Source organism: Hemitrygon akajei, chromosome 1, assembly GCF_048418815.1.
Source record: "Hemitrygon akajei chromosome 1, sHemAka1.3, whole genome shotgun sequence".
Classification (NCBI taxonomy): domain Eukaryota; kingdom Metazoa; phylum Chordata; class Chondrichthyes; order Myliobatiformes; family Dasyatidae; genus Hemitrygon; species Hemitrygon akajei.
The window spans coordinates 16,174,051-16,187,670 of NC_133124.1; the positions used below are offsets into that span (position 1 = coordinate 16,174,051).

General features: G+C 41.7%; 1 protein-coding gene across 7 annotated transcripts in view; it reads left to right on the forward strand.

Moving 5' to 3' along the window:
* The window catches only part of trps1 (trichorhinophalangeal syndrome I), a 281,341-nt gene extending 270,837 nt beyond the window's left edge, over positions 1-10,504 (forward strand). For all 7 annotated transcript variants that reach the window (XM_073038580.1, XM_073038705.1, XM_073038799.1 and 4 more), the window contains exon 6: positions 8,448-10,504. In XM_073038580.1, the coding sequence (XP_072894681.1) occupies positions 8,448-9,497 (1,050 nt within the window). In that variant the 3' untranslated portion in view covers positions 9,498-10,504. The remainder of the gene's footprint in view (positions 1-8,447) is intronic.
* The last annotated feature ends 3,116 nt before the right edge of the window (positions 10,505-13,620 follow it).

Genomic DNA, 13,620 nt, shown 5'->3' on the forward strand with positions numbered 1-13,620 from the left:
CAACATGCTGTGCATTCAGAGACGTTCTTCTGCCCACCACTGTTGCAAAGTGTGATTATTTGAATTGCTGTGGCCTTCTTGTCAGCTCTAATCAGTCCAGCCATTCTCTCTTGCCCCCTCGCAGAAACAAGGTATTTTTTTTCCCTCAGAATTGCCACTCTGTGAATATTTTGCTTTGTTTTTCATACCATTTTCTGTAAACTCTAGAGACTGCTGTGTCTGAAAATCCCAGGAGGCCAGCAGTTTCTGAGATACTCAAACCACCCTGTCTGGCACCAACAGTCATTCCATCAGATCACATTTCATTCCCATTCTGATGTTTGGTCTGAGCAACAACTGAATATCTTGACCATGTCTGCGTGCTTTTATGCATTGAGTTGCTGCCACTTGATTAGCTGATGAGATATTTGCATTAGCAAGCAGGTGTACCAAATAGAGAGACAACTAAGTGTGGAATATGCTGAATTTATTGGAAATATTGAGGCCTAATGATGAAATTATATCACAATTGATTCCTATTTACTAATTTTAGTTGTAAAATTTGAATGGGTACTTGTAATATCTATTTCAAATCGTATAATCTGAAATAGTTTTATTTTGGTTTCAGCCCACAAAATTCTTTGAAAAATCAAACATTGGGGCATTCCAAATCATTTTAAAAGAACTGCTTTTAATTGACAGTACATATTTGTGTAGGTTTTTTTTTTCTTAATTAACAGTATTACAAGCACAATAAGCAAACAAATAGATGGAAGCACCATTGGGATTTATATTTTTGGAGTGTTCACTTTCACTTGTAGCAGGACCTTTTCCATTTCCTCGTTAAACTACTGGACAATGTCTGATAAATGAACAAAGTGTTTTATTAATGATCCAAAAATCTGGGGCAACATTTTGTACTGCGTAGTGTTGACATGTTTTATGCTGAACAATGTAGCAGAAAGATGCCATTGTTAAAGTATTTCTTAACCTGTACATCAGCGCAGAAAAAAACCCCATACAACTCTTGACTGATTCCCCACTGACCCATTCCATATGTATCCTAGTCTTGTTGTTAGTTCATTTTGTGTTTTTCCCTCTCCTTTGGGTCATTTTTAGGAGCTGCTGATCTAGTTGCCATTACTATCAGTGGGAAGGTGTATTCTGCTGGAAAGAGGAACACGAAAACACTTCTCCTAATCTTCCCATCGACCTCCCTCTGCCGCCCTCCCTTTCTTCCATGTTCCTTTGTCCTGTCCTAACAGATTACCTCCTCTTCAGCCCTTCTGCTTTTCCATCTATCATCTCCCAGCTTCTTCATTCAACCTCCCCACCCATTCAGCTTCTCACTCACCTGTCACCTGCCAGCTTGTACTCCCCTACCTTCTTATTCAAAGACAAAAGTCAAAGTAAATTTACTATCAAAGTACATAAATGTCACCATATGCTACCTTGAGATTCATTTTCTTGCAGGTGTTTACAGGAAAACAATGAAATACATAGAAATAGAATTGAAATGAAATAGAATTTATGAAAAACTATACATAAGCTAAGACTGACAAACAACCGATGTGCAAAAGAAAGCAAATTATGCAAAAATAAATAAATTGTTAAATAGTATTCTGGCTTCTTCCTCATTCCTTTGCAATTCCAGTGAAGGGTTCCAGCCCAAAATGTCGACTATTTACCCCCCTCCATAGATGCTGCCTGACTTGCTGAGTTCCTCTGGCAATTTGTGTGTGTTCCTCACAATTTCCAGCATCTGAGGATCTCTTGTGCTTACACTGAAAGCACACCATGTTCCAGAGAAATTCTTTGTGGCATCTGCTGCCACATTTCCATTTCAGTAAGATGCTTGCACAGTGATCTCAATCCTTGTGTTTGATATAATTCCCTTTTCTTTAGTTAAACACAAGGACAAAGGTTATGGTATTATCTCATAAACAATCACTAAATGTTGAGTGATTGAGTTGAATAAACAATCACACAATTATGAAGAAAACACAATTAAAATTAGCCTGCTAATCCCTTAGAAACGTCTTCAACTGATAGGAGTGGAACAATGCCACACATTTGCTCTACTCTACTGAGGTGGAGGAAGGAAGCACATTTCCATTTTGTGACAAATTGCTTGCATCTGTTCCGGAAGCATTCTATTACAAATTGCTCGGCCAAGGTGAACATAGAACATAAAACATAGAATAGTACAGCACATTACAGGCCCTTCGGCCCACAATGTTGTGCTGACCCTCAAACCCCACCTCACATTATAACCCCCCACCTTAAATTCCTCCATATACTTGTCTAGTAGTCTCTTAAACTTCACTAGTGTGTCTGCCTCCACCACTGACTCAGGCAGTGCATTCCACGCACCAACCACTCTCTGAGTGAAAAACCTTCCTCTAAAATCCCCCTTGAACTTCCCACCCCTTACCTTAAAGCCATGTCCTCTTGTACTGAGCAGTGGTGCCCTGGGGAAGAGGCGCTGGCTGTCCACTCTGTCTATTCCTCTTAATATCTTGTACACCTCTATCATGTCTCCTCTCATCCTCCTTCTCTCCAAAGAGTAAAGTCCTAGCTCCCTTAATCTCTGATCATAATCCATACTCTCTAAACCAGGCAGCATCCTGATAAATCTCCTCCGTACCCTTTCAAATGCTTCCACATCCTTCCTATAGTGAGGCGACCAGAACTGGACACAGTACTCCAAGTGTGGCCTAACTAGAGTTTTATAGAGCTGCATCATTACATCGCGTCTCTTAAACTCTATCCCTCGACTTATGAAAGCTAACACCCCATAAGCTTCCTTAACTACCCTATCTACCTGTGAGGCAACTTTCAGGGATTTGTGGACCTGTACCCCCAGATCTCTCTGCTCCTCCACACTACCAAGTATCCTGCCATTTACTTTGCACTCTGCCTTGGAGTTTGTCCTTCCAAAGTGTACCACCTTACACTTCTCCGGGTTGAACTCCATCTGCCACTGCTCAGCCCACTTCTGCATCCTATCAATGTCTCTCTGCAATCTTCGACAATCCTCTACACCATATATGTCAAACTCGAGGCCCGCGGGCCAAATCCGGCCCGCGGTGGAATTATCTTTGGCCCGCGAGATAATATCTAATTACTATTAAAGCTGGCCCCAGTAATCAAAGCGCCTATGGCGTATGATATGGCTAATGCTGAGTTTATTCAGGTACCAGGTTTTCAGGGTTTTTAGTGTTTATTCGGCAGTCTTGCTCGGCAGTCTTCTTCATAAGAAACGGAATTTGTAAAGTGAAACTCTTTGTAGTTATAGCAGAGACTGAGACACGAGAGCAGGCTGAAAAAACGGAGGCAACGAAAGCTGCGTTCGCATGCGTCCGACTGATCCGGCCCGCATGAAGCTGCATTTTGCTCAATCCGGCCCGTGACCTAAAATGAGTTTGACACTCCTGCTACACTATCTACAACACCACCAACCTTTGTGTCATCTGCAAACTTGCCAACCCACCCATCTACCCCCACATCCAGGTCGTTAATAAAAATCATGAAAAGTAGAGGTCCCAGAACAGATCCTTGTGGGACACCACTAGTCACAACCCTCCAATCTGAATGCACTTTCTCCACCACAACCCCCTGCCTTCTGCAGGCAAGCCAATTCTGAATCCACCTGGCCAAACTTCCCTGGATCCCATGCCTTCTGACTTTCTGAATAAGCCTACCGTGTGGAACCTTGTCAAATGCCTTACTAAAATCCATGTAGATCACATCCACTGCACTACCCTCATCTATATGTCTGGTCACCTCCTCAAAGAACTCTATCAGGCTTGTTAGGCACGATCTGCCCTTCACAAAGCCGTGCTGACTGTCCCTGATCAGACCATGATTCTCTAAATGTCCATAGAGCCTATCTCTAAGAATCTTTTCCAACAGCTTTCCCACCACAGATGTAAGGCTCACTGGTCTATAATTACCCGGTCTATCCCTACTACCTTTTTTGAACAAGGGGACAACACTCGCCTCCCTCCAATCCTCCACTACCATTCCTGTGGACAACGACGACATAAAGATCCTAGCCAGAGGCTCAGCAATCTCTTCCCTCACCTCGTGGAGCAGCCTGGGGAATATTCCATCAGGCCCCAGGGACTTATCCATCCTAATGTATTTTAACAATTCCAACACCTCCTCTGCCTTAATATCAACATGCTCCAGAACATCAACCTCACTCATATTGTCCTCACCATCATCAAGTTCCCTCAGTGGTGAATACCGAAGAGAGGTATTCACTGAGGACCTCGCTCACTTCCACAGCCTCCAGGCACGTCTTCCCACTTTTATCTCTAATCGGTCCTAACTTCACTGCTGTCATCCTGAAATTCCTTTCTATAAGCCATCTCTGAGGTAGCTTGAATTATTTTATCTCATGATAACAGTGTGGAACAGGCCTTAGCTGCCCACCAAGCCATGCTGCCCAGCAACCCACCAACGAGATAATTTCACTGAACTTCACTTGTCCAATCGTCGAATTGTTCCTACAGCCGATGGGCTATTTTAAAATTTGCACAGTTTGTTGTTTTCTGCAGTGCGGTTGAACACCCCAGTTGGACGGTCTTTCATTGATTCTGCAATAGTTATTATTCTATAGATTTATTCTATTATTTATAGAATAATTCTATTATTCTATAGATTCTATAGATTGAGTATGCCAAAAAGTAAATGAATCTCAGGGTTGTATATAGTGATATATATGTACTTTGATAATAAATTTGCTTTGAGCTTTAAATGTAATCCTAGCCTAATCATGGGACAATTTACAGTGACCAATTAACCTACTGACAGTACATCATTGGACTGTGGAAGGAAACCCACACCCTTCACTGGAACGACATACGAGCTTTCTTACAGAGGGCACCAGAATTGAACTCCAAACTCCGACACCCTGAGCTGTAATAACGTTGCACTGGCCACTGCACCTCCACGGTACTTTAGGACAAGGAGTGCCAGAAATATGGTGCAGAAAGGTTATATTTCAAGCAACGCACACACAATGCTGGAGAAACTCAGCAGGCCAGGCAGCATCTATGGAAAAGAGTAAACAGTTGACATTTCAGGTCGAGACCCTTCATCAGGACATTTTACATTTCACATTGTTTGTTTGAGATCATAAGAGCGTAAAGCATAGAAGAATTAGGCCATTCGACCCATTGAGACATCTCCACTGTTCTATCATAGCTGATTTATTCTCTCAATACCATTGTCCCGTCTTCTCTATAAGACATGACCATACAAAATTACAAGTCTTGAATCTCGTCAAATTCAAAGTAAATTTACTCTCCATACGTATATGTCACCTGAAACTACCTTGAGATTCATTTTCTTGCAGACATTTACAGAAAAGATTTAAGAAATACAATGGAACTTATGAAAAGCAATACATAAAAGACTGAAAAACAATTAGTGCACAAGAAGACAAATTGTGCAAATAAAAAGAACTAAAATAATACTGGCAATCTGAGTTGTAAAGGATCCTTGAAAATGAGTTGTAGGTTTCGGAATCAGTTTAGGGTTGTGGTACATGAAGTTGTACATGCCGGTTCAGGAGCCTGTTTGTTGATTGGTAATATCTGTTCTTGAGCATGGTCCTGTGGGACCTAAGGCTGCTGTATCTCCTTTCTGATGGCAGCAGCGAGAAGAGAGCATTGCCTGGATGGGAGGGTTCTTGATAAAGGATGTTGCTTTCTTGTGGCAGTTCTCCATGTAAAAATGCTCAGTGGTGGGCAGGGCTTTGCCTATGATGGTCTGGACTCCTCAGGGAACACTCGTGCAAAGCCAAGAGAAAAGACCTACGTGCCTACTAATGTAGCAATATGGGTCACTCTTGGCAGCCCAGACGCATCACTCCTGGGTATTCAAAAGACTGCTTCAGGTGCTCAGCAGTAACCATATAACCATATAACAATCACAGCACGGAAACAGGCCATTCTGGCCCTCCTAGTCCGTGCCGAACTCTTAATCTCACCTAGTCCCACCTACCCGCACTCAGCCCATAACCCTCCACTCCTTTCCTGTCCATATACCTATCCAATTTTACCTTAAATGACTCAACTGAACTGGCCTCTACTACTTCTACAGGAAGCTCATTCCACACAGCTATCACTCTCTGAGTAAAGAAATACCCCCTCGTGTTTCCCTTAAACTTTTGCCCCCTAACTCTCAAATCATGTCCTCTCGTTTGAATCTCCCCTACTCTCAATGGAAACAGCCTATTCACGTCAACTCTATCTATCCCTCTCAACATTTTAAATACCTCGATCAAATCCCCCCTCAACCTTCTACGCTCCAATGAATAGAGACCTAACTTGTTCAACCTCTCTCTGTAACTTAAGTGCTGAAACCCAGGTAACATCCTAGTAAATCGTCTCTGCACTCTCTCTAATTTATTGATATCTTTCCTATAATTCGGTGACCAGAACTGTACACAATATTCCAAATTTGGCCTTACCAATGCCTTGTACAATTTTAACTTACATCCCAACTTCTGTACTCAATGCTCTGATTTATAAAGGTCAGCGTTCCAAAAGCCTTCTTCACCACCCTATCTACATGAGACTCCACCTTCAGGGAACTATGCACTGTTATTCCTAGATCTCTCTGTTCCACTGCATTCCTCAATGCCCTACCATTTACCCTGTATGTTCTATTTGGATTATTCCTGCCAAAATGTAGAACCTCACACTTCTCAGCATTAAACTCCATCTGCCAACGTTCAGCCCATTCTTCTAACCGGCATAAATCTCCCTGCAAGCTTTGAAAACCCACCTCATTATCCACAACACCTCCTACCTTAGTATCATCAGCATACTTACTAATCCAATTTACCACCCCATCATCCAGATCATTTATGTATATTACAAACAACATTGGGCCCAAAACAGATCCCTGAGGCACCCCGCTAGTCACCGGCCTCCATCCCGATAAACAATTATCCACCACTACTCTCTGGCATCTCCCATCTAGCCACTGTTGAATCCATTTTATTACTCCAGCATTAATACCTAACGACTGAAGTAGTACAGAGGCAAATCAATTCTAATTTACTCAGTTAAAATACATCTCAATTACTGCACCCTCAGAAATGTAGAATACATTCCCGTTCTCCCCTCCACCACACTTCAGTAAAGCAGGTAATTAAATTGCAGATTCGTAAAATGTAATCTATTAGATTGGAATTTTAGTTCTGTATATTTTATTCCTTATGTACTGTCACTAATCTATCCATTTACATGTCGACTTAACTCGCAGTGAGGCAGTTTTTATTTTAAACAGATGAGCAAGTATGAACCCTTAATCAAATCAGAGAAACCTGCACTTGCTGAAAATCTGAAATAAAGAAGCAGAAGATGACCGATGATGTGCACCTGTAATTTTCAGGTCATACACCTCATCAGCCGAAGTATTCACTCACTCTCTCTCTCTCAAGTTGTTGGCTGACCTACTGAACATCTCCAGGAATTCCTCTTTCTTGTAAATCTTCAATATTTGATGTACAAAATAATAATGTTTGGGGAACAGTTATGGATGTTTAATTCTTATGTTTTGGGTTTGAATATACTTAAGTGCCTCCCTGAATTCAGTAATCATGACCAATTACTATAAGACATTGCAGCAGATTCAGGCCATTTGGCCCTTCGAGTCTGCTCTGCAATTCAACCATGGCTGATTTATTTTCCCTCTCAACCCCATTCCCCTGTCTTCTCTCCCCATAACTGTTGAGGCCCTTACTAATTAAGTACCTATCAACCTCCACTTTAAATATACCCAGTGAATTGGTCTCCACAGCCACCTGTAGCAATATATTCCACAAATTCACCATCTGAAGAAATCCCTCCTCATCTCTGTACCAAAGGGAAATCCTTGTTATTCTGAGGCTTTGCCCTCTGTTCCTAGAGTCTCCCATTATTACAAGCATCTAGGTCTTTCAATATTTGGTAGGTTTCAGTGAGATCTCATGCACCCCCCCCCCCCCCGGCCCCCAAATCTTTTCAATCTCCAGTGAGTACAGACCTAGAGCTGTCAGTAAACTCCAGTAAGACCAGGCCTAAAGCCATCTGGGACGTCTTAATAGTGTGCTGGATAGCTGTTGGGAATTTCTTTCCCGTTGTTGCTGTGTCGCCATGACTGTAGGTTTCCTTCAGTTCCCTCCCACGTTCTAAAGATATACAGTTAGCATTGGTGGGTTTGGAGCTGGAAGCATGGTGACTCAAGTTCAGCACAATCCTCACTGCTTTGATTAGACACCAATGAGGCATTTCACCGAGTGCTTCAATGATCACAAGAGAAATGAAACTAATCTTTCTTAATAATCTTTTAAAAGCTTTTTATATGTTAACCTTTTTATTTCACCTCTTACAGGTCACAATTTAAGAAAAAAGAGCACTATCTGTGAAAACGTAAGTTCAGATCTGTTTTATTTTTCTCTTTTCTAGACTCCAAGGCCTTTAAATATCATAAAGCAAAGTAACGGGGAGCAGATCATTCGAAGGCGGACCAGAAAGCGGCTTAACCCCGAGGTGCTGCAGACAGAGCAGGTGAACAAGCAGCAGAGAGTGAGCAATGACGAGCAAGCAAGCGACGGCTCGGTTGAGCGGAAAGTGGAGGAGCACCCTTCCGACGGCCAGCAGCGGGAGCCGCAGCCATCCAACCTGAGCAAGCTGGACCTGTACGGTTCTGTGGGTAAACCGCACCAGGGCCAGCCCGCGCTGGTGGTTGGCCAGGTGGTAGATCTACACAGGAGAATGCAGCCTCTTCATATTCCAGTCAAGAGCCCTCAGGAAAGCGGTGTTGACCCAGGAAATTGTTTGCCGGTTTCAGAAGGGAAGGGAGGTTCAGAACGTGGGAGTCCGATTGAAAAATACCTTAGACCTACCAAGCACCCAAATTACTCGCCTCCAGGTAGCCCTATTGAAAAGTACCAGTATCCCCTGTTTGGCTTTCAATTTGTGCATAGTGATTTGCAAAATGAAGCTGATTGGCTGAGGTTCTGGAGTAAATATAAATTATCAGTCGCTGGGAACCAACACTACCATATGCCTGGACTATCAAATCCTTGCCAAAACTTTGTGCCTTATCCTGCCTTTAACCTGCCTCCGACTTTCTCATCCCTTGGATCTGATAATGACATTCCTCTAGATCTGGCCACGAAGCATTCCAGATCAGGACCAGCTGCAAATGGCGCCGCGAAGGACAAAGTCAACGCACCGGTGACCGCCGCGGAGGAAAGTGAAGAAAATGCGGTAAAAACGCCGGACAAAGTTGACCGAGGCACTCAAGACGAATCACTGACAAAGTGCGTTCATTGCAGCATTCTCTTTATGGATGAGGTGATGTACGCTTTGCATATGAGCTGCCACGGGGAAGGAGGGCCTTTCCAGTGCAGCCTATGCCAGCATTTCTGTACGGACAAGTATGACTTCATGACGCACATTCAGAGGGGCCTGCATCGAAATGTGCAATCCGATAAAAAATTGCAAACCTGAGGAATAGAACTTTTAGTACTGTAACACAACGAGTACATGTTGCATTTTAGAATTTGGGAGAACAATCAGAATATTATTTTTCTAAAAAAGAGTAAATGTTAAACATTTGAAAATGATGGTGCCTGACGCATTGTATAATTTTTTTCTATAAAGTATGCAACAAAAATATTGCATTATGCTTTAGAGTCAGAATACTGATTCTTTTCTAGCTGTTTACATGTGCAAATGTAGCAAAAGAAGAAATGAAGCACCTATTTCAATTTCATTAGAATTTTTTTTTTCTCTTTCACATAGTAGCCCCGAATACCATCATGAAATAAATATGGTTGCTGCAAATGCAATGTATGGATGAAAAGTAGATGGACGTATTTTCATGCTTAAATAGGGGGAAAAAAAGAGGGTAGCACTATGCATTCCACTTAATTAATATTAATGTACTTTGTGTTATCTATCAAGGCTCTTAATTCATATTGTTAAGCTTGAAAAGACTATATGCACATTTGTTAATTGCTTTTCAATATTATGTTTCAAGTGAAACACTTTGGAATTTGATGGTTCTTATCAAATAATGTTGGATTCGCTATCTTCTGTTGGTTTTGTTTATTTTTTTTTCCATTGCATCATACATCAGTCTTATAATGAAATACAGTCTTGCTTCAGTACAGAGGCAGTGTTTCCAAGAGCTTACAAAGCATTAAACTAATTTTAGAAGTCTGGAAATAGATCATAGCTTTTACAATTTTCTTTAGCTTTTCAAATCTGACAATATTATTCGATGATGCCTCCCAGTAAATAAATGATCCGAATCTGAAGGAAGCGAAAGGAACCATTGCCTCTGAGTTGAAAACAGCTGGGACTTGTTCCCAACTTTCATCATGCATGTAATTTTGTGATGTTTTTTTTAAATCACACCTACACATTCTTTCTGTATCTTCCATGAAAACTATTTCAGACAGAAATGAGGTCATTTACATCTAAACTTGAATAATAAAGTTTTACCAAAAGTATTAAGTGAAGTTTTCTGATACAGTGACGATCTATTTTTGGGCCCTTTGTGAATTATGTTTCTGAATTTGGACACACAAAATTTCTTTTGAATTCCATCATTAAATAGTAAACTCATGTGCACAGAAACGTAAGTATACAGAATTATTGAGGGAAAACCTGGGTGTGTTTTAGTGGTTGTAACTCTCTTAGACTGAAATGTGTGTTATAGATGTGCTTTTGATGTTCAGACTACAAGCTGTAACAAACACCCAGTTTCTCAGTGCAACAGCAGTTAATACACTATTAATTTAACAAGCACTTTCATACTCTGAAGAACTGCAGTTGCTGTTGGTGCATGTTAGAAATTCACTGATGCCAGGAGGCCCAAATTTATTATTTTCCACCGTCAGTATTTTCCATTTGAAGCTGGTTATTCTTCAAAGCCTCTAAGTGAAATTCAACACATCCTGATATATAGCCACCAAAGGTTGTGCGGCAACAGATCAGCTGCTTTCCAAGAGTCTCATTAGTGCAGTCACAGCTGAGCCGATTACAACAGAATCTACAATCGTCACCATTATCACTGCCTGCAGGAGGATGCTGTTGACAGATGCAGATGTTCCAGGGGTTAAACAGCTCTTTGTCACAGAGTAGCTAAACAACCAAGAAAACTGCTGCTCACAGGTTCCCAACACTTCCCCTGACATGTTTTTTCCATGAGATTTTTTTTGGCAAATTTGATACTACAGTGTTTGTATAGTTAATAAGTATATTAAAAAGCAACGATTTTTACAATTGCTTCACAAGTTAAACATCACAAAGGTGAAACCGTTTGAGCACCGAAGGACTTTGTCGCCTTTTTGTCTGTTCTGTAATGGCATAATTTGTATAAAATCTGCCTGTTTTCACAGGAAATGGAAAACTAAAACAGAGACTTTGGGAAAGTTTTGTTCATCTGCATAGATGCTGCCTGTTCTGCTGAGTTCCTCCTGCATTTTGTGTGTGTTGCTCCAGAAATTTTGAGAGCTCTTTTGCATCTTTTATGCAGTAAGCAATATGCAAATGAGCTAAAGAATAGATTATAAACACAAGAGATTCTACAAATACTGCAAATCCACCGTGATGAAGAGTCTGGGCCTGGAACATTGACTGTTTATACCACTCCATAGATGCTGCTTGATCTGCTGAGTTCCTCCAGCATTTTGTGTCTGTTTTAAGATCAAATCTCATGAACACAATTGCAAATTACTGTATTAAAAAAAAAGTGATTCATTTCCATAATATACAACGCTGAAAAAAAAGAGGTTTTTCGAGATGGTGGAATCTTGGGCAGATATACTTTGTTAATCATTTTAGAATAGTATTCAGTGGAATTAATACAGCTGCAGTGAACAGGGGTCAGTTCCGAGCTTTGGTACTGTCTGTGAGGAGCTTGCATGTTTCCTCTGTGACCTCGGTGGATTTCCTCCAGGTCTGGAGTTCCCAACCTTTTTTATGCTATGGAGCCTTAGTATGAACTGATGGGTCCATAGATCGCAGATTGGGAACTCCTACTCTAGGATGTTGCAGCAAGATAGGTTAAGGTAATGTGCAGGGATGGATAGTTTGCAGATAGTGTCCAATCAACCTAAGAGAGGTCACTGAAGAGCATGGCTTCCTTTTGCACAACAGGGGACCGGAGTTGTTTGGCATACAGAGACAAGATAAGGATGCATATAAAGATAACACGTACTATTGGTCAGTTATTTTACTAATTGTGAAGTACTATTGGCCCTTCAATTCCTTGCTACCCATCACACCGCTGGTGTTTAGGGCAGCAATGAAGGTCCTCCACCTCTGTCGGTGTTCAGGGCTTCCTTCAAACTGTTAGTAGCTTCCTCTCGGTTTTCACCACTGTCAGTCATACAAGTCCCAGGTGGAGACTCAGGAATGCAGTCGCACACAGATATAGAAGGACTCTTCATTGCTGTTTCTCTAACAATTTTGTTTGACCACTCAGGATTTTTAGCCCTGAATTAAACCCCTGAACCTGGAGGACTGGTGGACCACTCTTAGTCTGACCTCTACCCTTTGACCTGTTTGGCATGGGTGACCCTACCAAGAGGCAAAGCACAAAGCCCTGACTCCAGCCAACACAGCTCTCTGGGTCATTGAGGCGTGCAAGCCTCTGAACTCTATGACAAGGTTGTGGTCCTCTGGAGTTTTGGCCTTTAACATGTTGGTTCTTTCGGCTATTGATACAGGTCCACAATCCCTTATCCGAAATTCTGAAATCCAAAAGCTCTGAAAACCGAAGTTTTTTTCGCCAACAGCTGACGTCACTCAGGTGTGACGTGGCAGCACTAGCAGAGGCTGCCAGACATCAGTTGCGGCTCAGCGCTCGTACTGGTTACACGTGCATTTGCTGTTCACTGATACTTTGTGTTCGCTGTTGACTTTGTGTTTAATTTCACTGTGAAAATGTCAAAAAGAGCTGCAGATACCCCTATGGGTAACAATGAGAAAAAGAGAAGGAAGCATCTATCATTATCAATAGCACAGTACTGTACTCTCAAACGCAACACACACAAAGTGCTGGAGGAACTCAGCAGGTCAGGCAGCATCTATGGAAATTAATAAATACTCAGTGTTTTGGACCGATTTCCTCCTTCAGAGCTGTAGTATAGAAGTGTGATTGGTCACACAAATAAAGAGTTTGAACATCCACAAGGTTACCAGTCGGTCAGTATCCGTATCCAACTAGACAACTATTTGTAAAAATGGCATTTCTCTGTTCAGTCTTCAGTACAGTGTGGTGACAGGAGCCATGCTGTTCTTCTTGTGCACAAGTGAAATAAAGTGTGTTTGAGGAGTGAATGTGAGTTTTCAGAGTCCGGTTAATTGGCAATGACACTCCTGTTTCTTCCTGCAGGTTGGTAAGTTACTTAGCCACTAAAAGTTGCCCTGGTGTGGTAGAATCTGGGGCATTTGCTGCAAATGTGGGGGTAAACATGATGAATGTAAATGGGTGTTAGAGGGTTGACATCAACTCATTAGGTAAAAGGGCATGTATGCACACTCTATACCTCGGTCACTTTAATGCTATGGTCCTTGATAACTCTGATAAACAAAGAAAACAGCATGGGAGAGAATTGAA